This window comes from Squalius cephalus (genome assembly GCF_949319135.1).
Source record: "Squalius cephalus genome assembly, chromosome: 8".
Classification (NCBI taxonomy): domain Eukaryota; kingdom Metazoa; phylum Chordata; class Actinopteri; order Cypriniformes; family Leuciscidae; genus Squalius; species Squalius cephalus.
This window is the reverse complement of record NC_137129.1, coordinates 10,345,908-10,370,708: the sequence shown is the minus strand read 5'-3', so window position 1 is coordinate 10,370,708 and position 24,801 is coordinate 10,345,908. Positions and strand designations below refer to the sequence as shown.

Below are 24,801 nucleotides of genomic sequence, written 5' to 3'. Positions count from 1 at the left end.
AATCAATAGTTTTATATTTATCCATTGTTTTTAATCATAACATGATCATGGCATTCACAATGCGTCCTTATTAAAGCCGTCAAATACACAGTCTTAAACATTTGTCTTTTTTATTGCTTTAAAATCAAATGTTGTGATTTTTGTGAATCCCATCATTGCTGGTTAATTTAGTTCATGGCTTATGACTCTTTACAAAAACTTTTTAAAAATCCCTATGGGGAAAATTAATGGTGAAAATACTTCTGCTATCATGGCAGCTCGGGATTTGAAATGTTGTAAAAGCGACGCGGAGATGGTGTTTTTATTACTCAACAGGTGAGTAAGGTATTTTATTGAACCAATAAACTGCCATATGTAGCTCTCTAACAGAGTTAATTGTGAAGCATTATCTATTGTGAAGGGTCATTTCATTATGGTTTTAGCGCTGTGTGTGCTGTAATTTATTTTCAAGGAAGTACCGTGTCTATTAATGGGTAAAGCAACAGTAACATCTTCAGCTAGTCAGCTTGAGATCCTTTCCATCTACACTGGTTATTTCTCTTACGCCCAGTAGTGAGTGTTTTATGAGCAATAGGACAAAGAACCATATTCATCCACACAGTCACACAGGGCCGAAGCACAACCAAAACAATGATCTTCCTCAAAATGCATGCAGTTTTGTTTTTTTAACTGTTAGAGGTCAAAAGGTTTCTATTTTTTTTCTAGTGAAGTATGTTTATGAGCTGTTTAATTCATAAACTTTAATCAAATTCAAATTAATTAAAACTAAATACATAAAATGATCCCATGATGGGCAAATTTTCTATATAGACAATTTTTTTTCTTAACGGAAGCATGAAGATAATATATAAGTATGTACAGTCAGCCGGTCATTATTCCACAATAACATATTTGATCACATAATTGAACAAAAATGGAAAGGTATTTAGGTCACAGTTTTCATTCAGATGTTTATTCCTCCAGATGTAATATTTTACTGATAACACATTTAATCCAGTATTTTCTACCTCATTTAAAACTGCACAAGGCTGAAGAAATGAGGTGCAGGAGTTTTCACATTCCTCCGGTCTGATATGACATCCCACCACACCCATTGTACAATCACAAAGGAAGCAGGCCAGCAGAAATAGTTCACAACAGACCACAATGCACCAATCTCTGCACAAATCGACTCAAACTTAGAGCACAACACACAGGAGCGAGCATAAAGTGGCAGAGAAGATCATCTGCTGGTGTGTAAATTCTTCACTAGCATGCATTTCTTTCAGTTGCTATACTATAGGGAGAGAATGGGTTGCATAGTTACAAAGAATGAATCATATTACTCTAGTATTTTCCTGTCAAGAGACTTATTAGATGTTTTCATTATTCATCCTCTCGTATGCAACCCCACTGCATACTTTAAAGAACTTAAAGGTTGTAAATGAACAAAACTGAGCCATGCTACAACATTGGTTTTCCAAAAAAAAATGTATACAGCAAGGTTCCTGAGTATCTATGGAGCACAGAAAACTGGAATACATAGGGAAATACAGTATGTTCATGAATGTCTCTCCTCTCCTCTTTATGGTAGAATTATGCTGCTCATTTCACCCAAAATTCAAATTGATAGAATAATGACAGAATTTGCATTAGCAGCTGAACTATTCCTTACCTAGTAATGGTGAATCTGTATTTGTGAGTGTGCAAGTTTTTTTAACCTGTGGGACTAGGTGAACATTTGGCTAGACTGCTGTGTGACTCTGATGAAGGTCGTCCTGCGGCTCAGTTCTTTGAGTTTGGCAGCTCCTACATATGTGCATGTGGACCGCAAACCACCCATGATGTCCCTGATGGTGTTTTCCACGTCACCTTTGTAGGCCACCTGGACCGTCCTGCCCTCTGATGCCCTTGAAATCACATAAACAGATGTACACATAAGATGACCGGCAATATCACAGTTATTTATGTAGCTCTGGTGCCACACATCCTTAATGCCACAAATGCACTTAAACCCCAAAATGAATTGGCATAAGTATTCCCTATATAATGTATGGAAACATCCTCACCTGTACTCTGCTACCCCTCCGACGTACTTCTTCATGGCTGTGTCCGAGCTCATCCCATAGAACATCTTGAACTTCTTGCCGTCTTTCTCAATGACTTCACCAGCACATTGATCGTGTCCCGCTAACATTCCTCCCAGCATGACAAAATCTGCCCCAGCGCCTAATGAAAATGTATTATTAGATAGCTTAAAGGCCCGTTCACACCAAGAACAATAACTATAAAGATAACTATAACAATAATATTAGCATCCACACAACGCACGATAACATTATGTCGTCTCCTGCTTTAAATTCCTGAGCTCCCTAAAGCAAGATGGATTCTGATTGGCTATCAATGTTTTATCATTAAATAGCTGGGGAGTGGTTATCGTTATAGTTGTGGTGTGGACTATGCTATTCTTTAGAATGATTTTTAAAACTATATCATTATCGTCCGTGGTGTGAATGGGCCTTAGTAGGACAACAATAGATATAATAACTTTTATAATAGTACAAAAACAGTAAAATTATGCTTTTATTGTTTGGTGTTTGAAACATGAAACCACTCATCACTGCTCACCAAAAGCTTTGGCAACATCCCCGGGGCAACTGCAGCCTCCATCCTAGAGAAAAAAGAAAGCTTTACAAACTCCTATATGGTCATATAAAGTACAGCACAGTTGAAAAGCATTCGTATAGACCTTAGTCTGGTTAGACGCCATATTGAATTTTTAATGCTTTGAGGGATAGACTTACAGTCTTTACAATGGCATGCGCTGTACAAAGGTCATAGATCACTTAATTTTGCCAACTCACAACTTTCAAGAGCGTTGCTTTCATTCCTGTCAAAAATTAAATATGGCGCTACCCTGACTAAGGTCTTTAGCTCAAATGGTAAAGTGTGGCACTATCGACGCAAAGGTCTATTCCCAGTTACTCAGTTTCCAAAAACGCATGCGCTGATAAAATGTTTTATTTGAATCCAAAGTTGCTTTGGGCTACTTGGAATGAATTTTGATTGTACTGTGTCAAACCTATAAAACAGAAATTGCAATTTAACTGGATTTTATTTATAAATAAATTCACCGTTAGTTTCTCCATGATTGCAACTAGAACTGTTAAATCTTGTGTCTCAACAAGCTTATGTGTCTCATTAAAGGAAGAAAAGAAACTACTTAAAAAGTGTTTATAAAAATAATTATAATAGCATGCTGCAGGGATGCCATATTTTTGCAATGCCAAAACTCGCAAATGAGTTAGCATTTTAACATTTCAGGTTCCATCATCAGTCAATGCGTTTTTAAATGAGTTTTTAGTTAAATGTCTAAAATAATGTCTGTGGTTAAAACAATATCAAGATACTTTCACAATTTATTCTACAACATTAAAAATACATCAGTAATACCCCTACTTTTACAGCCTTAAAGACTGAAAGAGATGGTGATGTTGAAGTCATGCGGCCATAGTCTAGTTCGCTTGTACGTTTAGCTTTTTACTTCTGCCAATTTTATTTAGGTTTCAAAATTCATAAAAGTTGTGTTCATTTGCGAAATTTATCATCATGAGCAAAATGTAAGAATCATAAGCTTTTGTTGATTTTATGCAATAATCCAAAAGCTAATGGAATTTTAGCTGTTGAGTTTTTGTCCAGGAAACCAGGGTGATGCCAACTTCCGGGTTGGCCTAAAAAAAAAATGTCACATGACACGTCTGTTTTGGTGTTAATGAGGCCTTTGAGCCTTTCTGACAAATAAAACTGACATGGTAGGGAAACACTGGAATAGAATTGAGGATGCTGCCCTCTTGTGGTAATGTGATGTCACTTGTATGTGGGTTCCCAACTACCAATCTATGCCTTGCATTAAAGGATGGCTTTAATGGATTTAAAAACTAAAGGATTTAATTTAAAGAGACTCACGGATATTATGTGTCCTTTCAGTCCATGGGCCGAGTCAGCACACTCAATAACAGCACTCAGTTGAGGATAACCCACACCGGTCTTAATGCGTGTGGTGCACACAGAACCTAAAGATCACAGTGTGTCAAACACATAGGGTCAAACACATAGACTGTGGTCAAACATCATTAACATGCTCCAGATACTGCAAGGAATGCTGTTTAATATGAAGGACGATTACCTGGCCCAATGCCCACTTTAATGATATCAGCTCCAGACAGAATGAGTTCCTCCACCATCTCTCCTGTCACCACATTTCCTGCCTAAATGACCAAGATCCTTTTGTTATATGACATTTGTTGTTCAACAAACACAAATAGATAGCCTATACTTGATGCTTGTTATATTATGTTTGGGCAAAAATCTCACCATGATGGTATGCTTAGGAAACTTTTCCCGAACTTTTTTGACAAACTCCACAAAGTGTTCTGAGTAGCCATTGGCCACGTCCAGGCAGATGTACTGGATGAGAGGAATGGCCTCCAGGATGCTGGACAGTTTTTCCAGATCCGCCACTCCACTGCCTGAGCTGGCTGCGACATGCTGAGGACGAGACGGTAGATATGCTTAACGGTGTTTGCATATAAATGTAGAGTCTTTGCAGTGTGTGGACACAACCACCATACAATGAAAAAAATGTAATCCTCAAAAAGCTTAAACACTCTCAATAATCAAGCCATTTGGATTTTCTGAGCAATATGATGTCATATTGCTCATGCTCCGCCCACAACCACTGACGAACTGTCCCATATTAACATATTTCTGTCTGCCAAGGCAGAACTTTACGTGTCTTGTGTCGACAGGGGTGGGGTGAGCAGTTGCTCATTATCATTTAAAGAGACATGCACCGAAATGGGTTGCTGTGAACAGAGCTGTTTTTGAGGAGGTAAAAAGGGTGTTGTTTTACATAACCATTGAGGAATTTTAACCAAAGTATGTATAAACTTTACATGAACTTTACATTTGTCCCATTCATGGAATAAACATATGGCAGGACTTTGACTTTCTGACCCCTGGACTTTGCTAGGTGGTTGCTTAGCTGTTGCTCGATTGTTGTGGCTAGTTGCTTGGTGATTGCTAGGGTAACTTTATTTTGTCTAATTGCTGCTGCTATTGTGTTACTAGGGTGATCTGAGGATAATATACCTGGGGGATGCCAGGCCTTTCTAGGGTGTTCTTGGTTCTTAGTGTTTTGTCGACATGACAAATTTTTTTTTTTCACGACAAACGTTTTTCCTCTGTGCAGATAAAAACTTTATCAAAATGATTCCCGTTCACACGGATCAGCGGAAACGACTAAAAACGCTGTATTATGCCTGCCAGACAAGTAACTGTCAATGTCGCTTGAAAGACTACACGCCTGTGCACAATCGCATTCAAACGTGCATGCCTATAGAATAAACACTTAATACGCATGTCGCCGTGTTCACAGAGTCAAGTTTTTGACGTTAACACAGAGATGATAACGGTATCGCTTTCAAACCCCGTTTTCAAACACGTGCACTTTGAAACCATTAAAAGTTTTCTGTTTTCAGTTGAAAACAGTGTCATGTCTGCTAAGTTAACAACTAATGATTTTTCTCAATGGAAATTAATCAATAAAAAACTTTTATTTTTAAGCTAGCTAGACAATGACTAGAGCCGCTGTACAGCCAAAACAATCTTTGCTGCATTAATCACTGTAAAGCTGCTTTGAAACAATCTGTATCGTAAAACGAGCTATATAAATCAATGTGATTGTTAGGCAGTTGATAGACTATACCTTTTAATTAAACTGCTTTTGATTAAGCGAGGCAAGAAAAACATTTTTGTCCATTCACCTCAAGGCACTCTGGATGACTGGCAGCAAAAGTCTTCCACTCCTCCAGGGAGTAGTGCTTCTGGATGGCTGTGAAGAGAGTGTGCTGAAAGATAGAGCAGAGAGATGTCTGAGAGACCAGCAAAGTGTCTGGCTCCGAGACAGACAGAAATATAAGAGCCTCTTGATCCCAGTGCATGGAAACAGGACACAGCTAATTATGTTTCAGTGATAAATCACAGAGATAAAACATAGTAAAACAAGACGTTTCTTGGGTTATATTTCAGACGCAGGTGCTGTGTTTCTTCCGTTAGTGTGCTTTGTTTAAAGAAGCACTCACCTTGCTGAGCACCTGTGCCATCTCAAAAGTGCCGGTGGTGTCCATGTTAGCAGCGATGATCGGGATTCCATTGTATGTCTGCTTTGAGTTCCGGAATGTGAAGGTCCTCTGCAGGTCAACCTTCAAGAACAAAAAATAAAGAGGAAATTACTTTTCAAACATACAAACAGTACATGTGACAGTACATGTAATGGATAAACTCATAATCAACCCAAACATCCTGTGTTCTTATATCATGTTCTCCAGTCCCTGTAACCCATTCAAGCATGAACTCAAATATATTACAACTGAAAGATATTTAGACCCATCTGTAACAACTGAGCTGGAGTCATTCTCCACGTCTGGTGGATGTCAAATGCAGTGTTCAAAGTGCTTTCTCTGAATAAAAACAGTAGTATCTGTCTGTTCTAGTTAACATATTGATACATTACACAAGAGTGAGGCAAGCAGTCATATTGCATACAGTATAGTCTATATTTTGCATCGTTTTTCTGATTAAGATCCATGCTCCACAGCCATTGGATTATTCATTCACATGTAGTCAGCACATTCAGAATAGAGACATGCACATTCAATAGATATTACTGTATTAATTATTTTAATTCTGCTGTTGCCATTATATCTGCTCTTTTGTTGAAAAACATCCAAAAATGTGTTTCTTCAATAGCTTGATACAATTGTCTGTATATAATACACCCAGATTTACCTTTGTTTGCACGTTCAGATAAATGTTAATGTTCAAAGGATATTCTGAATAAGGTGTAATATTACCCAATATTCAGATGAATTTTTATTAGATTAGTCATATTCAAGCTGTACTATTAAAATGTAGCCTAATATTGACCTCTGACCATGTCAATTAGGTAAATATGTTTACTTGACAATATATATGCCAATAATATGATAATATGCCAATGCTTGAGATTGCTCTACTGATTGACAAGATGTAACACTGTTGTTGTTGTTATTATTATTTATTTTTTTTGCAATTTAAATGAAAAAAAAAAGAACTTGCTTGGTCACAGAATTCGATGTAACAAGGGGAACTAAAATGTTTAGATGTTTATAATGTTTGTAAAAGTTTTATTTTATGGTATTTTACATTATTTCTGAATGTAATAATAAAATGTGACACACTGATGCAACTTATCTGTTTATTATTATTATTATTATTATTATTATTATTATTAAAATTTATATCCAATTTTATCATATAAAATTGCAATCTCAACAATGCAATTTTAACCCGGTGCGACTTTCTGGAAAATACAAAAGATTGAAAAATATATTAAAATAGAAAAAATTAATTTAAATTGTAATAATATTTCACAATATTACTGTTTTTACTTTATTTGTGATCAAATAAGTGAAGCCTTGGCGAGTGTAAGAAGGATATTTAAAAAACATAAAAATTCTTACCAACCCTGAACTTGCTAACGGTAGTATATAATCAGAATATGGCCAAATTTTGATTAATATCATCCATCTAGCTGAGAGATTGTGGTGGGCTTAAGTGAAATTGTGCTGAATCATTTATAGTTCCCTTTCAGTCAGTCACTACGAGTTACGTCAGTGACTGACGAAATGGGGTTTCGCTAGAGAGCCCTATCACCTTCAAGTATTAGAAAACGAGCCAATGGTATGAAAATACTATGGGTCTGCGGAATTTGCATCGCGAACTCCGCCCCACCGCGAGGGTATAAAAGGAGCCACGAGTGCAATTTCGCATTATGTTTTTGCTTCGGAGCCGAAGAGTGTATGTGCTTCACGATCCTGCTGCTGGTCTGTGCAGTGGCTTGCACTTGGCTCGTGTTTCTCCCTTGGGTGCTTCAGCACTACTAAAAGAGCTTTTTCTTTCTAAAAGAGCTGCACGGGCACGTCTTTTTAAAGATGTCTTGCCCGTGTGTTTCTGGTTGTGGGCGTATCGTCCATCCGCCTGACGGTCACGAGCGCTGCCTCGCGTGTTTGGGCTTTAATCACGCTCAGGTAGCGCTCGTGGATGAGTCATGTTCTCATTGCGGGAACATGGTCATCGCAGTGTTTAGGTGCTTAAGGCTGTCTCCTTCCACCCTGAAGGTTTATGAGGCTGCGATCTCTGCGCACCACGACCTTGTGGAGTCAAAGACAGTAGGACAGCATGACCTGGTCATCAGGTTCCTTAGAGGGGCAAGGAGGTTAAATCCTCCCCGCTCCCCACATATGGCCTCTTGGGACCTCGCAGTGGTTCTATCTGCACTGCAGAGAGCTCCCTTCGAGCCATTGCACTCAGTTGAGCTTAAGTACCTCGCTTTGAAGACGGCGCTCCTGATTGCTTTGGCCTCCGTCAAGAGGGGACTTGCAGGCATTTTCCTTTGACGAAGCGTGCCTGGAATTCGGGCCTGCTAATTCTCACGTGATCTTGAGACCCCGACCTGGATATGTGCCCAAGGTTCCCACCACTCCCTTCAGGGATCAGGTGGTGAACCTGCAAGCGCTGCCCTTGGAGGAGGCAGACCCAGCCTTGGCACTGCTCTGTCCAGTACGCGCCCTTCGAGCTTACGCAGACAGAACGCTGTGTTTCAGGACCTCAGACCAGCTCTTTGTCTGTTTCGGTGGGAAGCTGAAGGGAAAGGCTCTCTCCAAGCAGAGGTTGTCTCACTGGATAGTGGATGCTATTGTCTTGGCTTAGGGGTGAAGGCACACTCCACTCGGAGCGTTGCTTCCTCCTGGGCGCTAGCGCATGGCACCTTGCTAACAGACATCTGTAGAGCTGCAGGCTGGGCGACACCTAACACATTCGCTAGATTCTACAATCTCCGTGTAGAGCCAGTGTCCTCTCGTGTACTCGCTCCCAGTGGCCAGTAGCTAGGACCTGCTCGGTGTCATCGCTTGCTGCGCCATTCCACTCCATGGACTGGATCCGAGCGCTATTTTACTCAGATGAGTTCTCCATAGACCCTGAGTTCCTCCTGCACTGTTGATGCCGTCACCGGAGTGCATGCCCGGTTGGTCAGCCCTCGTGACTGGCTAGGTGTCTCCATGTGCATGGTTCCCCGCTTGGGCAACCCCCACGTGTATTTTTCCACGGTAAGTCTCCTCCGAGCACGTGTCTTTCCCTCGGGTAGGTACTGTGTTACATATTCCACCTGGGATATGCTACCCAGTGTACCTTGGTATTCTTGCGTTAGCCTGGCCCTTCGCTCGTGCTAGCCTCACGACAGGGAGCTGTGGCTTGCTCAGGACACTGGAAGACAGCTGCAGTGGCGAGATTAGATTGGGACCCCCATTTCGTCAGTCACTGACGTAACTCGTAGTGACTGACTGAAAGGGAACATCTCGGTTACGTATGTAACCCTCGTTCCCAGAAGGAGGGAACAGAGACATTACATCCGCATGCCACTACCGCTGTGCCGCTGAAACGGCCAGGGCGCACAGTCTCGGCTCCTCAACAGGTAACATAATGCGAGATTGCACTCGCGGCTCCTTTTATACGCAGTGGGGCGGAGTTTGTGATGTAAATTCCGCAGACCCATGGTATTTTCATAACATTGGCTCATTTTCTAATACTCGGAGGTGATAGGGCTCTCTAGCGAAACCCCATTTCGTCAGCCACTGACGTAACGTCTCTGTTCCATCCTTCAGGGAACGAGGGTTACATATACGTAACTAGACGTTTTGTCCGCTTGTGGAAAAAAAATATTGCAAACTGATATGCACAGTTCTCTCTCTCACACACACACACACACACATGCACAGACGTTCTCAGGTTCTCCGAATCAGTTCTTGGTTATTTCCAGTTCCAGTAACTGCTGCAGTCACATCAGTCACACTACACTGCCCTATGAATAATCATCCTGCCGCTATTAACTGAACTGCTTTTGTGCTGTGGGGAACAAATTCACCATTCTCCTGTTTGAAGAGACATTTCACGGACATTCCAGGCTTAAGATTGGGATCCTCTCGTTTATTGTTGATGTTTAAGGCTAGGTCAGTGATAGATTACTGCAGGTTATAAAGAGACCCTCAGCTGCTCTTCTATTTTAATGAGCCTGTATATCATCACACCACTGTTCCTGCCCGTACAGTGACATCCATCAGATTAGCCAGCTGCAGAGATCTGACCGGCACTTTACGTCATCCTGCAGTGAAAATCTCCTCTGAATTCATCAGCCAGGACACCAATAGGAAAAAATGAACAGAATATACAGTAGATGATCAATGTTGTAAACCTGACAGATTAGCATGGGGATTTTGAAAGCAGCTGTTTAACTAAGAAAGCTACACGTTAACTGGAACAAAAAGAATGTCTGGGAGAAATATGAAAGAATTACAGGCATACAAACCATGTAGATAATCATATGCTTTGGTCCCATTATGTGTCGTTGGGTGGACCTATAGTGTGACCAAGAGTTACACCACAGTGGAATCTGCTTCTATTAATGTTTAAAAATAGGCCTGAAGCATGCCAACATGTTTTGAAAGCACTAGCTCTCAGGTTGCTTTTCCTTAGCCTGGTCAGTTGACCCTGAAAACCACTGGACTTGTTTCAAGACACAACACCACAAAATAAAGAGAAACCAACATATACTGGAGCACTGTCTGCTGATCAAGCTTGATAAACTGCCACTGGTTGAAGCTTAAACATGGGCCCCATGAAAAACAGATGAACTTCATCAAGGTCATCCTAATTTTCAGTTTCATTCTTTGCCCAAACAAACATGCAGCTCCCTTGGTACTCAGTTTAAATGAGTCTTTCAGGTATAACAAGACCAAGGCCAGTGGCACAAATTTATTTTAAAAGAGACAGCTAGCAGATGTTCTTACCTCAGACCTGCTCTTCAGACTGCTCCTCTTTGGTCTGAAAAGGACATCTTTAAAGTCCAGTTTGAGGTCAGCATCCACCCGGGGCATAGTGACAGGCCTGAGAGCGGATGAGAATCTCCTGAGACGGGCTGGTGCAGTCACTGGTGCAGTCACTGGTCCAGAGCTCCAGGCACCAAACCCGAACCGGCAGAAGAACAGCGTATTTATAGTGTAGAAAGGGCCGTCACTGCCCAGGCCCCCATGGCTTTATTTGGCAAGGCCTGTACGCTCTCTCCTTCCCTCTCTCTCCTCTCTCTATTTCCCCCCTCCGCCTGCATTCAGTCTAGAGTGGCAGAAGCAGTAGCAGTGATAAAAGTGTTTCCTATGGCTGTCTGACACACACACATACGCACACAAAACACTGCAGCTCAGCTCAGCACTGCAGTATGTGCAGAGCTCCTGCTGTCCAGCAGAGGTATTGCTCCTCTGAATCAATGATTGGACTCATGGGAAATAAGAGAGAGAGAGAGAGAGAGAGAGAGAGAGAGAGAGAGAGAGAGAGAGAGAGAGAGAGAGAGAGAGAGAGAGAGAGAGAGAGAGTGAGAGAGAGAGAGAGAGAGAGAGGAGGGGGGGGACTAATTTCATTAGTTAGAAGTAGAGGAAGGACATGACATACATTATTATATGTCCTTCACTTTTTTATGTTGTCTAATACAGAAATCATGGGCAAGTGACCCTTGAACTTAAAAAGAATAAAGATTGCTGCTATAAAACACATGGTACACTAAAAATATAATCATGTAACTGTATTTAAGATGTGCAATTCCTGTATGAAATAGCCTAGAATTAAAATAATTTTAATTTAAATGTTTTTGACATCGTTTTCTTGCTATGCGCTATATCTAAAGCTTTATTATTGCACATTGTATGCTCACTGTGTATCCCTGACTGTTTTTTTTTTTTTTTTTTTTTTGCATTTAATTATTTCTAGTATGTATCATTATTCAGTGCCTGTTGTTCGTTACTGCAAGTACTGCTTTATATTCCTTATGCTGGATGTTAGAATGGATTTTTTTTCACCCCCAAAAATGTTTTTTTTTTTTATCGCATTGGACTAAAACTTACTTTCCCCCTTTTTACACTTGCGGTGTTCAAGGTCAAAAATGACCGGCCTACAAAAAATAGCTAATAAATCTCTGTCAACTTTTCTTTCAATTAGGACAGGTTTTGTATTTATTTTTTAAACTGATTGTAGGTCTTAATGATCTGAGCTTACATTGGTCAAAAATGACCCACCACTGAAAATGAATAATAATAATAATTTGTTACATTTATATAGCGCTTTTCTTATCACTCAAAGCACTAGCTACTCTTTTTTTGGAAGGACATCCTGGGCTTTTTAATGACCACAGAGAGTCAGGATCTCAGTTTAAAGTCTCACGAAGGATGGTGTATTGTTACATAATAGTGTCCCCATCACTATACTGGGGTGTTAGGACCCACACAGGCCAAAGGGTGAGCACCCCCTGCTGGCCTCACTAACACCTCTTCCAGCAGCAACCTAGATTACCCAGGTCCCCCATCCAGGAACTAACCAGGCCCAACCATGCTTAGCTTCAGTGGGCAACCAGTCTTAAGCTACTAGTTGATATGGCTGCTGACAATGAATTAGTGTTCAGGGAGTATGTTCATGTTTACATATGTTTTACATATGTGCTTGCAAAGATTAAGGCCTCAGAATTGTGCATGCGTTGTTACATCCACTTGCGCTACTGCGGACACACACATTCATGTGCACAAACAAACAATTTTGAGTATTAAAGGCTTTCTTTTACACAGAGGTGAACTTTATCCTCAGATCAATGAGGCTAAGATCAATAAGATCTATAATCAATCAGTCCCAAAACGAAATACAAAACCTGTCCTAATTGAAAGAAAATGTATAAAATGCCCAATGTATAAAACTTAAATAGTATTATGACTATTTTTTGTAAGTTATTAAGTTTGCTTTGTAAAATAAAACAAACATCAGCTGAAATGACGTTTCAATTTTATCCACATGTAGGTACAGTATGTAACATGCAATGATAAACCATTAAATGCAATGATGAAAAAACTTTGAAACTGACATTTGGTTCTGATGTGTCTTTCACTCGGTCATTTTAATTGAGCAATCTTTACAATAAAAAATAAACTTGATTCATAAAAAACTTTCATGTATTACAAAAACCAGGCATGTGGCCAAAAAAAAGGAGGAAATATCCGACTCTATATTTACATAAATTAATCTAAGTCTTTGAGATTTGATAATTCGCACCAACAGTTTCATACTGTATACTTGCCATTGCCGATTTGTACTCTCATTTAGTGCTGGCTGTAATAAATGTATTTAAAAACGTGGAATTTTGCAGTTTGTTTAATGATTAAGACTATTTCGCGGTTCACATATTTCATACTTGTCAAGTAGGAAATTACAGAAATCTGTATAATTATATATATAAAATCACATCCCTGACAATTTCATTAAAACAATCAGTTGTTTTAAAGGCTTTAGGCCACCCCGTCCAGCTTGAGAGTCCAGGCTTCAGCGGGTGAGAAAGGCAGATCAGGCAGGAGAATTATCAGTCCTGTTGATTTCAGAGGAGCCCATTTCAAAGGCTCAGGATTCCCCAACAAAGTCACCTGAACAGAGTTGCAACAGATAATTCATTGATGTCTTACCAAAAAAAATAAAAATAATTTTATTCCTAAATTCAAATGAATTCAAAAATATTTACCACTGTGCTGTCGGAGGTTTTGGGCATAGAAAGCTGAAAGGTGTTTTGCATGGGATTGGAGGTGAAGATCGCATACACAGTGCTGGTGTTTTTTGAAGTATACCTGGAATTGAAGGAAAATATAAAACATTATATTAAAGCTGTGAAAGCTTTATTAATTGCAACTACATCACAGGCTAACTATAACTCAACTAAAACCCTAGAAACGTGCAGAAAAGAAAGCAAAATCACAGTTGAGGAATCCAGGCTAATTATAAAAAGACCAAGAATGATCGGTCACAGGTCATCATTTCAGGGTAAAAGTTTGTGTTCACTCTAGATTCCAACTATTTCACTTCAACCTACCCCTATCAGTTTGGCTCATGAATATTAATTTAATTAAATGAGGCGCTTATAATTGGCAATCATTTTATGCAGTGGCCTACGAATCTTAAATTATAATTTTCTTACATACTACCTGTTATACTGATAAAGGTCTCTAGGTGACACTGCTTTCACAGCTGGAGCTTCTGAAAGTTTTTCAAAGGGACTGTGAGGAATATAAAGATAAGAGGAAGTTTAAAAACAAACTCACCAGGCAAGAACAGTAGCATTCTCAGCCTGAACTCTCCAAGGTTTAGTTCCATAGATGGCTTCACCGTTGATCTTCAGCCAAACTCCAATTCCTCTGAGACGCTCCTCAAAGACAGGTGCGATCACGCCGTCTGCTGTGGGTCCCACATTCAACAGGTAATTCCCCCCTAAGGCCACGGTGTAGACCAGGTCCTGCGGTCACAACATATGAGAGGTTAAAAACTTACTTGACTTATTAGACACCACATGAACTTTCATACAATTTTGTGTCCATGTTTCATTCATATACATTATTTACAATGCAGGAATCTAGTAATATCATCTGAGGGAAGCACTTTTAATCAATATTAGCAACACATCGCACCTTTATGATGGATGGTAGATCCATCAGTTCGGTTAGTTTCATATTTCGGCGATACCCCCATGATTTTGTGTCCACTGACTGACATTTCTCCCACTTGTGATTGGGCAGCTGTCCAGGAGTGAACTTGTCAGCACAGTTGAAATAACCTCCATGTTTACAGTAACAGCCATTCCCCCATCTGTCATTGGTCACCACCACATCCTGTAAGGAGCACAATAATGCAGTCATTATGATCAGAATTACAATTTGAGACAGTTCTAAAATAAGATAATAAAATATGGCATGAAGTGATGATCTCACTTTGACCGGACTGTCGTTGTAGAGCCAAGCGAGGAATTCTGTAGAGTTCCAATAAGTGTCAGGTGCTTCCCAGTCCCCATCTGACCAAATCAAGTCTGGTTTGTACCTGAGATATTAAAAACATCACCAATGAACGGTTTCATAAATGTAAAACCATATACAATATGTAGGCTGTAAAGGTTTATCATTACACAGACAAATACAACATAACAATCAGGCTTATGTCATAAACAATTGTTCTTCCCTCTCCAGCCTGTATCATCACATGACTTTTGCAAATGTACCTGTTGACAAGATTGATGAGTTCTGGCATTGCTTTTTTTGCAACATAATCCTGAGTCTTGAAACCAGCTGCCTTGTCACTCAAATAGATGGGATTGAACCATTCATACAGAGAGTTGTAGAGTCCATAATGTAGAGACCTAATACAACAAATTGAACATTTTTGAATAAAATTCAGAAAAGTTTGAATTTGCTTTTTAAAAATTTGAATGTGCAAGGCTTCGTGTCAGCTGAAGTTGAAGTTTAATAATCACATTTAACAGATTATTGGTGAAAAAGTACATTACCCATGATTCTGCAAGGGCGTCACACACAGTCCCATGAAGCATTGCGAATTATATTATATTAAATTTCCTTATGCACTCAAACTATGTATCTGTCTATTTTTTTAAGATAGACTAGTTTAACAAAGGAAAAATTTTGTTACAGACATTTTCAGCTATTCAGGTGATCTATGGTGAATTTGTTAATATTTCGGGGCGAGATGCATTTAAAATAAAGAATATTTAATGTATTTGCCAATAAATATGTAATTCCAAACAAAGTCAAAGAAACTCAGTTTAAAATAATAAATCGACATTTATTACTTTATTATATGTTCAAGGAAGGGTTTCCTTAGCTATGTTGTTTCTCTAAAGAGGAGTCAAAAACAATTTTTCACTTATTTTTCAGTTGTATTCATACTTATTTAAATGTGATTTTTATGATTCTTTAATTTCTATAAAGAACAACAGTAAAAGAAGACATCCCTGTTGCTGAAAAATATAATTTTGTAATACTTAAATGACTAAGTGACTGAATTTTGTTCTAAGACGAGGTCTATCTACTAGAGTATGCATATAGATGTTTTGTAATGGTTCCCCCTGATGAAAATATTTGCAGAACACATATTTCCGCGTTGGAAAGACAATGTAGCATTTGTTACCAGTCTCTAAAAGCACACATAGCTACCTCTTTCTTATTGCATTGCCCAAATCTCCAACAAGATCCCTGTGAGGTCCATTATCAACAGAATTCCAATTCCAGGAATTTGGGGACCCCCAATTTGTGAAGCCTTCGTGGTGTTTCGATGTGAGGACCACATATCTGAGGATGAAAAACAAAATTATAAATACGTAAAACACAAACAGGAAGCATGCTAACACATATCGTAAGTACCTACTTTGCTCCTGAAGCTTCGAAGATATCAGCCCACTCGTCAGGATCAAAAAACTGCGCGTGGAAATCAGGTGCGAATTCCGCGTAGCTGAATCCAGGAGGATAGTTTTTAATCATGAACAGGATATATTTAGGATCATGTGCGCCTTTCCAGTTCCACCAGAACCACTCGCTGCCGAACGCGGGCACTGAAAACACCCCCCAATGAACAAAGATCCCGAACTTCACCTCGTCGTACCAATCAGGCAGAGGTCTGGCGTCCAGACTGGCCCAGTCTGGTGTATATCGAGCACCGGTTGATGAGGCGCATGATAGAAGACAAAGAACCAGCGATATCTGACTCGGACTCACTTGCATGATTGATCACTTACAGACACTAATGTATGAATGTCAGTATGCACACATTTCCGCATTAGAGATTTTTGCCGACTTAACTTATGATTCAGCATAATGCAGACCCAAACAACCAGCTTGTATTTTCTTCCTGGTTAACCATTATGCCATCAAACATGTGACTACAGCACATGACTTCCATTCTAACCACTCGTAACAAAGGATGGGGAACCAAATGAGTTTAACGTTTGTTCGGGAACGGGAATCGGTATATTCTGGTGAAAGAAAAAGCTTTCGCTTCCCGTTCGAACTGATCCCTGGCACTCTGTTCCTTTTGTAAAAGGGGAAATGCCAGTTTTACCACCTTTAATATTATAAAACAAAATATTGAATTGCCTTTTAAAAGACAAAATGAAAAAAATAAGCAATATGACTTGAACAACTTCTTGATAAATAGCTAAACTAATGTTTATAGGCTAGTCTACAAATAATGTAGGCCTACAATATAGCCTAAATAAATATAGGCTAACTGTTACCACCTTTTCTTTTGCAACCTAAAAAAGTTTTTAGGTTTATGACGACAGACATACTCATAACAGTTAATTAATTAAATTAATACACAAGACCATTGACATGGTCCCTAAAAAGTGTACTTTACAATATACAAATATTTATTCAAACATAATCCATAATAAACCACTGTAAATGTATACAAAACCCTAAACATAACATCACAACTTTCCCAGCTGTCTAATATTTCCAATAAAAATGAACCTTTTAATTCCAACAAATAATTAAATAATTTCCAAATAATCATTTCTATTCCACAAATAATTTAAAGGAAAAGTGATTAGTAATTAGTGATAGTAGTTAGTTACCAGAAGAACATTAGGCACATTACAGAGACTATTACAAAGATTTTTATTCCCTTCACTATAAGTCTTATATTTTGGGCAAATAATAAAATAACACTAGCATCAATTGAAATTGTGTTTCCATTTTAGCCCTGGGTTCCAAGGTATCTAATATGCAATGCTATAAGATTGTTAAATTAAAAATGACATTTGGTTTTGGAGTGTCATTCAGTTGGTCATTTTTTTTATTAAGCAATCATATCAATTAGTCTATGATAAAAAAACAACAACAACCTAATTTATACAAAACAAATGTCATTAAAATCTTTTTTTAAAAAGTTTAAAGGCTTTAGGCCACCCCATCCAGCTTGAGAGTCCAGGCTTCAGCGGGTGAGAAAGGCAGATCAGGCAGGAGAATTATCAGTCCTGTTGATTTCAGAGGAGCCCATTTCAAAGGCTCAGGATTCCCCAACAAAGTCACCTGAACAGAGTTGCAACAGATAATTCATTGATGTCTTACCAAAAAAAAAAAAAACAAACAAAAAAAAACATTTTATTCCTAAATTCGAATGAATTCATAAATATTTACCACTGTGCTGTCGGAGGTTTTGGGCATAGAAAGCTTAAAGGAGTTTTGCATGGGATTGGAGGTGAAGATCGCGTACACAGTGCTGGTGTTTTTTGAAGTATACCTGGAATTGAAGGAAAATTTTAAAAAATAATGAGTGGGCTAATTAAGTCCAAACCAACATTCCAGAAACAGTGAGAGAAGGAAGCAAGACTATTAGTTGACTCAATCAAAGAAATCCAGGCTATATATATATATATATAGACCAAGAATAATTCAAATCCTTTATGACAATCATATGATCGGTTTACTGACATGTCAACACAAGCTGGAGCTTCTGAAAGTTTTTCAAAGGGACTGTGAGGAATATAAAGATAAGAGGAAGTTTAAAAACATAAACTCACCAGGCAAGAACAGTAGCATTCTCAGCCTGAACTCTCCAAGGTTTAGTTCCATAGATGGCTTCACCGTTGATCTTCAGCCAAACTCCAATTCCTCTGAGACGCTCCTCAAAGACAGGTGCGATATCGCCGTCTGCTGTGGGTCCCACATTCAACAGGTAATTCCCCCCTAAGGCCACAGTGTAGACCAGGTCCTGCAGTCACAACATATGAGAGGTTAAAAACTTACTTGACTTATTAGACACCACATGAACTTTCATACAATTTTGTTTCCATGTTTCATTCATATACATTATTTACAATGCAGGAATCTAGTAATATCATCTGAGGGAAGCACTCTTGCTCAATAGCAACACATCGCACCTTTATGATGGATGGTAGATCCATCAGTTCAGTTAGTTTCATATTTCGGCGATACCCCCATGATATTGTGTCCACTGACTGACATTTCTCCCACTTGTGATTGGGCAGATGTCCAGGAGTGAACTTGTCAGCACAGTTGAAATAACCTCCATGTTTACAGTAACAGCCATTCCCCCATCTGTCATTGGTCACCACCACATCCTGTAAGGAGCACAATAATGCAGTCATTATGATCAGAATTACAATTTGAGACAGTTCTAAAATAAGATAATAAAATATGGCATGAAGTGATGATCTCACTTTGACTGGACTGTCGTTGTAGAGCCAAGCGAGGAATTCTGTAGAGTTCCAATAAGTGTCAGGTGCTTCCCAGTCCCCATCTGACCAAATCAAGTCTGGCTTGTACCTGAGATGTTAAAGACATCACCAATGAACGGATTCATAAATGTAAAACCATATACAATATGTAGGCTGTAAAGGTTTAGCTTTACACAGACAAATACAACATAAAAATCAGGCTTATGTCATAAACAATTGTTCTTCCCTCTCCAGCCTGTATCATCACATGACTTTTGCAAATGTACCTGTTGACAAGACTGATGAGTTCTGGCATAGCTTTTTTTGCAACATAATCCTGAGTCTTGAAACCAGTTGCCTTGTCACTCAAATAGATGGGATTGAACCATTCATACAGAGAGTTGTACAGTCCATAATGCAGAGATCTAATAAAAATGGAAAGTTACTTTATTAAATTAGGGATAATACACTTGCACAGTTATTGCCAAGGAAAAAAGAAACAGTTCATTGAAAATGTATGGATAAATAAATATGTATATATAAAAAGATATACTGTAGCATTTGTTGCAATTATCTACACAATACCTCTTTCTTATTGCATTGCCCAAATCTCCAACAAGATCCCTGTGAGGTCCATTATCAACAGCATTCCAATTCCAGGAATATGGGGACCCCCAATTTGTGAAGCCTTCGTGGTGTTTTGATGTGAGCACCACATATCTGAAAATAATGAAAAACAAAATTATAAATATTTAGAATAAACACGCATATTGCATATCGTAAGTAGCCTACCTACTTTGCTCCTGAAGCTTCGAAGATATCAGCCCACTCGTCAGGATCAAAAAACTGCGCGTGGAAATCAGGTGCGAAGTCCGTGTAGCTGAATCCAGGAGGATAGTTTTTAATCATGAACTGGACATAATCAGATATGTGTGCGCCTTTCCAGTACCACCAGAACCACTCGCTGCCGAACGCGGGCACTGAAAACACCCCCCAATGAACAAAGATCCCGAACTTCACCTCGTCGTACCATTCAGGCAGAGGTCTGGCGTCCAGACTGGCCCAGTCTGGTGTATATCGAGCACCGGTTGATGAGGCGCATGATAGAAGACAAAGAACCAGCGATATCTGACTCGGACTCACACTCACCTGCATGTTTGATCACACCTCACCGACGTGAGAGCGCGCGTTTACTGAGATCAGTAAGAGTGAATTTCTGCACTAGAAATATTTCTGCCGACTTCCCTTAATACTTTATATACATAACCAAAAACCCGAACAACCAGTTTCTATTTCCTGGTTTATCATATGACATTACACATGAGACAAAACCCATGACTTACCTGCAAAATGGGCAGTTTGGGCACATGCAAAATACATAGACGCCTCATTGGCCGCTGGATCGTACGTCAACAGCGCCGCCATATTGGTCCGGCCAACTTGCCATAACTCTCATAAGTGGATTGAAGAAAAGATCCCTGACTATTTTATATACCTATGAGGACAGGGACCACAATTAACAGTTGTTCCCGATTCTTATGTTTTTATAAGTTTTTTTATATTTTTGATTCACTGAAATAAACAGGCTAATAAGAGTCATCTGCTCAGGAATCAGACTACACTAGTAAAAAGAAAAGGGTTCCCAACTTCCCATCAGTACTGATCAATACACTGTAAATGTTTTTTTTTTTTTTTTTATAAAGAAGATATTTTAATTGCTTTCACAAAAACAAAATGTAATAAAAAAAAACAAGCATTTTGACTTTCATAACTTCTTGGCAAATAACAAAAGTAATTATCAAATAAAACAAGTGAATTGACAAGACCACTGAAACAGTCCCTGAAAAGTGTTTAAAGCAGATCACTTTAAAGCATAAAATATTTATTCACACAACTGCCACAACACATTCAAATCTGTTGTGCCCTCATTGTCATACAGCAAAATATGTTCATAATCCACAATTAGCTACTGTAGATTTGTACTAAACCCAAACATAATGTTTCAAAGCCTTCCCAGCTGTGTAATGTTTCGAGTACAAATTAATCATTTAATTTCACCAAATAATTAACCGTCTTTTCTAATCCACAAAAATATATTAAAGAAAGCGACTAAACCGGTAGTTTGTTACCAGTAGAATGTTGGTCACACCCTGCCTCAGGCTATAACTGTGTGTACTTCACAAAGTCCTTTTTTTTTGGTAAACAAGTGCAACTATGGCAATGAACCTACCATGCCATTCTCCCCAAGCTGCTTTGCAACATTCTGCTTATCATCCTGTCTAGCACTCGCCTCCGCTTCATCCCCTTCCACTATAAACATGGGCCAATCAGAGTCTCTAGCACCCCTCTCCATAGCTTCAGACTGAATGCTGAGGTTCATGGAGGAGGGATCCTCATTAGTTGTAGTAACAAAGGTGCAGCCATCGCAAAGTCCAAAACGCTTCATTCCCTGGGACACAATGCCTGAGAACACTCGACGACAGCCTTTGCAAACAATGGGCCATGTGGAGCGATGGACCTTCAAAACAAAAAACATAGATTTAAATATACTGATACATAAATCGATACAATTATTGATCACAATCCACCTCAATTTGAACTGGCTTGAATTTGCCTGTATTTTTAATGTAGTGCATTTGTATTAATGCATTTTATCATTCAGCTCTAATCTGCTAAATGCAACTATAGGCATGAAGATATAAAAAAATAATGGACATGACTGAAGCTGCTTTGAAACAGTGTGTATTGTGAAGCATGACCTTTTCTGAGTGATTCAAACCTGTTGAATGCTAGTGTATGTATAAAATGTCACCCTGTAAATAAACGAGAGTTCAGTAATAGGATTGCTGTGTGCATTTAATAATGACACCTGCTCATGTTCTTACTCTGGCCAGTCTTTAGAACAAAATGAAACAGATTTACAGCAAATTCGACAAATGGGTTAATGCAATACTTTTAAGCAATCTTTGGCAGCTCTATAGCTACACATTCATTCAAATATTCCTCAGGGCTTATGAAGACTTACAGAAATTGCATGAGTGCGAAGATGTTCTTGTCGTGTGAAGCGTTTGCCGCACACCTCACAAGGATACGGCCTTTCTCCTGTGTGGCAGCGAATGTGCCTTTTCAAAATGCCCTTCTGTTTGGCTGTATATGGGCAGAACGGACATTTGTGTAGTCTCCCTGTGTAAACACACATATAAATTACGACACAAATCAAAAATGATTGCGTTACTGTAGCAATTTTATCCAGCATCCCTCACCTGGATCATCCCCATACCAGTCATTCTGAATCTCCATCCCACAGGGGACCGCAGGACCAAGTACATCATCACCACGGCCGAACCCAACGTACCCCAAACTCTGGGAATAGTGTTCATCCCGGTTAGGGTTCATCCCCCCTCTGTACAGCACATCTGGAAACTGCTTCATAGGACAGTTAGCAAATGATACGGAGGAGCGCTCGGTGCTTGGAGCCGGGCTAGTGTTAACTGTTCTCTCTCCATCGTGATTTGGGCCTTGATAAAGAGTCGTTTCTTTGGATTCCCGTGAAGATTCGCCCTCTTCATCAGGGTCATACTCTATTTTGGGGTGCACCAACCCCAGAAGCAGACCTGGGGTGGACGAGTTGACTAAATCCGGGCCTGGACTGACCTTCAGTGGAGCATTCATGGGATGATGGTTGAGAAATGCTCCTTGAGAGTTTTCGCTTTCTGAGTCTTTACTACTGGTGGCCGCTGGTGTGCAGATAGCAGCCGTTGGGGCATCATCAGGGCTGAGGGCTTCGGTGACCTGACAGGTCCTTTGGTCGGCTTCGGAAGTGGATGCCACAGGGGCACTGGTGACTGAAACTGGGGTTGCACTATGCTCCAAACCCTCCCGGTCCTTGTGTCTCTCCCTCTCCCTGTTACAGATCTCCAGGGATGATTTAATGTAGCCCTTACAAAAGTTCACCACATCGGTCATCTGCAGGTAGCTCGCAGCTGACATTATTTCAATGACATTTTCGCTGCGCAGGTCCAGGTGACCCGAATACAAAAAGTCCAGGATGAAGGAGAACGCCTCGGCTGTGACGATGTCCAGAGAGGCCGTGCTGTGTCGCTGGCCATTGTCTTTCAGGTAATGCACCAGCAAAGCCCGAAAATAACCACTGCTGGCGAAGAGAATATTTCGATGTGCTTTGAAAACACGTCCCTCTACTATGATGCTGCAGTCACAGAAGAAGTCCCTCTTACGCTGTTCGTTCAGCTCAGTCAAGAGCCTGGACAGATAGGAAGGAACCTCCATATTCACCGTAGGACAGCCATTCGTTTCTCTGGCAGGGTAGAAGTTAAAAAATCAATCAATCAATCAATGATCATGAGAAAGATATCCAATGAAATAATTGCATATTCTCAAACTCTTATAAGCTTCACTAACAGATAAAATAGGGTGACGAGACGTCCCCGTTTTTTTGTCACACATCTAGTTGAGTGGAAGTAAATCCTGATATTAATAATAAAAATAATCATTAACTAAAGTCTACTAACACTTGCAACAATTACATTTGCAAAAAGCACATAATTAGTGCTTTGAGCCTAAAATATAAAATGATAAGCCCAATTAAAGACCTATTTCCAAAAAGCACAAAGCATAAAATAACATCTTATAAGGTAAAAAGGTATATTCAAAGTTAAATTAATACATAATCATATTTATTTTTGTAACGCATTCAAGTAATTTTCTTAATATTTCTTAATGCTTTGTGTGTGTATACTGCTTGCTATTTGTAATGGTTAGCCTACGATAATAATTTTTATAGTGTGATTTTTGGTAAATTGTACAACCAGTTACCTGCAAACATCATAATATTTTTATATATATATATATATATATATATATATATATATATATATATATATATATATATATATAACAACAACAACAAAAAACGATTGTCCCCGTTTTAAATTCATAGATAATTTTTAGTAAGATTTCACTGATATTTCGACCACTGAACAACGAAACTAATCAACTAGAATGAAATGCATACTGACTATCATACCATTGTCACACTGTTAAATTAATGCACAATTCACCATGAGGTGAGATATTTAAGGTGGGATATTTAAATAGACAATCGAATCACTGTCACAATAATATCAAAAATTGACCAAATCGAGCTCGTGCTACACATCAATGGTTATAATTCACGAATAACAAAATGCTATTTTACCATGTTGTGTTTTACAGCAATGGAGTTAAGTAATAACCGAATTATGGGAAGCAATCCTTGCGTGCACACGGAACAAGAAGTATGTAAAAAAAAAAATGATATCTTTGAATTTTAGACAATAGTGATTTTTTTTAATACTTACATTCAAGTGTATGTTTTGTTTTTGTTCATGATGGTCTTTTAAAAATGTCTCCCTGACGAGCTGCTTCCTGATTTCTACGTTATACTTCCTGTCGCTGCCATAGTAGCGGGCGGAGTAAGGCGGAGTAACCCCGAAAACGCCCCCTATCCCCTATATAGTGCAGTGCACTACTTTGGGTGTCAGCCACTTATTTACACTCTAAAAGCACTCTGATTTAGACTGTACAACCGAAGAGAGGACTGACGAACTGAAAGAGAGATAGTTTGAAGC

General features: G+C 39.2%; 4 protein-coding genes across 5 annotated transcripts in view; all 4 read right to left on the bottom strand.

Annotated features, from left to right (window-relative positions):
- Positions 1-930: 930 nt before the first annotated feature.
- The window catches only part of gmpr (guanosine monophosphate reductase), a 46,575-nt gene continuing 22,704 nt past the window's right edge, over positions 931-24,801 (bottom strand). Inside the window, exons 2-10 of one of the 2 annotated variants that reach the window (XM_079878335.1) lie at positions 10,926-11,070; positions 6,123-6,242; positions 5,805-5,888; positions 4,354-4,527; positions 4,166-4,247; positions 3,946-4,052; positions 2,608-2,650; positions 2,049-2,208; positions 931-1,889 (exon numbers count right to left, since the gene is read on the bottom strand). In XM_079878335.1, coding sequence (XP_079734461.1) covers positions 1,709-1,889; positions 2,049-2,208; positions 2,608-2,650; positions 3,946-4,052; positions 4,166-4,247; positions 4,354-4,527; positions 5,805-5,888; positions 6,123-6,242; positions 10,926-11,012 — 1,038 coding nt within the window. In that variant the 5' untranslated portion in view covers positions 11,013-11,070 and the 3' untranslated portion in view covers positions 931-1,708. Of the gene's footprint in view, positions 1,890-2,048; positions 2,209-2,607; positions 2,651-3,945; positions 4,053-4,165; positions 4,248-4,353; positions 4,528-5,804; positions 5,889-6,122; positions 6,243-10,925; positions 11,393-24,801 lie in introns of those variants that run through there. The other variant, XM_079878334.1, reaches the window with a different exon arrangement.
- On the bottom strand, positions 12,939-16,906 carry LOC307163131 (tissue alpha-L-fucosidase-like). The gene is made up of 8 exons (XM_079879022.1): positions 16,363-16,906; positions 16,152-16,286; positions 15,203-15,340; positions 14,919-15,024; positions 14,619-14,819; positions 14,256-14,446; positions 13,682-13,784; positions 12,939-13,586 (listed from the first exon to the last, which is right to left on the bottom strand). Exons 1-8 carry the CDS (start codon positions 16,713-16,715, stop codon positions 13,455-13,457), a joined length of 1,359 nt encoding a protein of 452 aa, XP_079735148.1. The 5' UTR covers positions 16,716-16,906; the 3' UTR covers positions 12,939-13,454.
- Positions 17,288-20,501, bottom strand: LOC307163130 (tissue alpha-L-fucosidase-like). Its single transcript, XM_079879021.1, has 8 exons — positions 19,971-20,501; positions 19,760-19,894; positions 19,462-19,599; positions 19,178-19,283; positions 18,878-19,078; positions 18,518-18,708; positions 18,135-18,237; positions 17,288-18,026 (listed from the first exon to the last, which is right to left on the bottom strand). Exons 1-8 carry the CDS (start codon positions 20,327-20,329, stop codon positions 17,895-17,897), a joined length of 1,365 nt encoding a protein of 454 aa, XP_079735147.1. The 5' UTR covers positions 20,330-20,501; the 3' UTR covers positions 17,288-17,894.
- On the bottom strand, positions 20,872-24,632 carry zbtb8b (zinc finger and BTB domain containing 8B). The gene is made up of 4 exons (XM_079879018.1): positions 24,532-24,632; positions 22,438-23,489; positions 22,200-22,357; positions 20,872-21,692 (listed from the first exon to the last, which is right to left on the bottom strand). The coding sequence occupies exons 2-4, from the start codon at positions 23,459-23,461 to the stop codon at positions 21,387-21,389; spliced, it is 1,488 nt and encodes a 495-aa protein (XP_079735144.1). The 5' UTR covers positions 23,462-23,489; positions 24,532-24,632; the 3' UTR covers positions 20,872-21,386.

What these genes read in the sequence shown, in the direction of transcription:
- LOC307163131 (XM_079879022.1), bottom strand. Translation starts at nt 16,715, where the DNA reads ATGCAAGTGAGTCCGAGTCAGATATCGCTGGTTCTTTGTCTTCTATCA. An exon ending in TTCGAAGCTTCAGGAGCAAA is followed by an intron (nt 16,287 to 16,362) that starts GTAGGTACTTAC and finishes TTTCATCCTCAG; the next exon opens with ATATGTGGTCCTCACATCGA. An exon ending in AATGCTACTGTTCTTGCCTG is followed by an intron (nt 13,785 to 14,255) that starts GTGAGTTTGTTT and finishes CTTCAATTCCAG; the next exon opens with GTATACTTCAAAAAACACCA.
- LOC307163130 (XM_079879021.1), bottom strand. Translation starts at nt 20,329, where the DNA reads ATGCAGGTGAGTGTGAGTCCGAGTCAGATATCGCTGGTTCTTTGTCTT. An exon ending in GGCAATGCAATAAGAAAGAG is followed by an intron (nt 19,600 to 19,759) that starts GTATTGTGTAGA and finishes CATTTTTATTAG; the next exon opens with ATCTCTGCATTATGGACTGT. An exon ending in AATGCTACTGTTCTTGCCTG is followed by an intron (nt 18,238 to 18,517) that starts GTGAGTTTATGT and finishes CTTCAATTCCAG; the next exon opens with GTATACTTCAAAAAACACCA.
- zbtb8b (XM_079879018.1), bottom strand. Translation starts at nt 23,461, where the DNA reads ATGGAGGTTCCTTCCTATCTGTCCAGGCTCTTGACTGAGCTGAACGAA. An exon ending in CTGGTATGGGGATGATCCAG is followed by an intron (nt 22,358 to 22,437) that starts GTGAGGGATGCT and finishes GTGTTTACACAG; the next exon opens with GGAGACTACACAAATGTCCG. An exon ending in TTCGCACTCATGCAATTTCT is followed by an intron (nt 21,693 to 22,199) that starts GTAAGTCTTCAT and finishes TTTGTTTTGAAG; the next exon opens with GTCCATCGCTCCACATGGCC.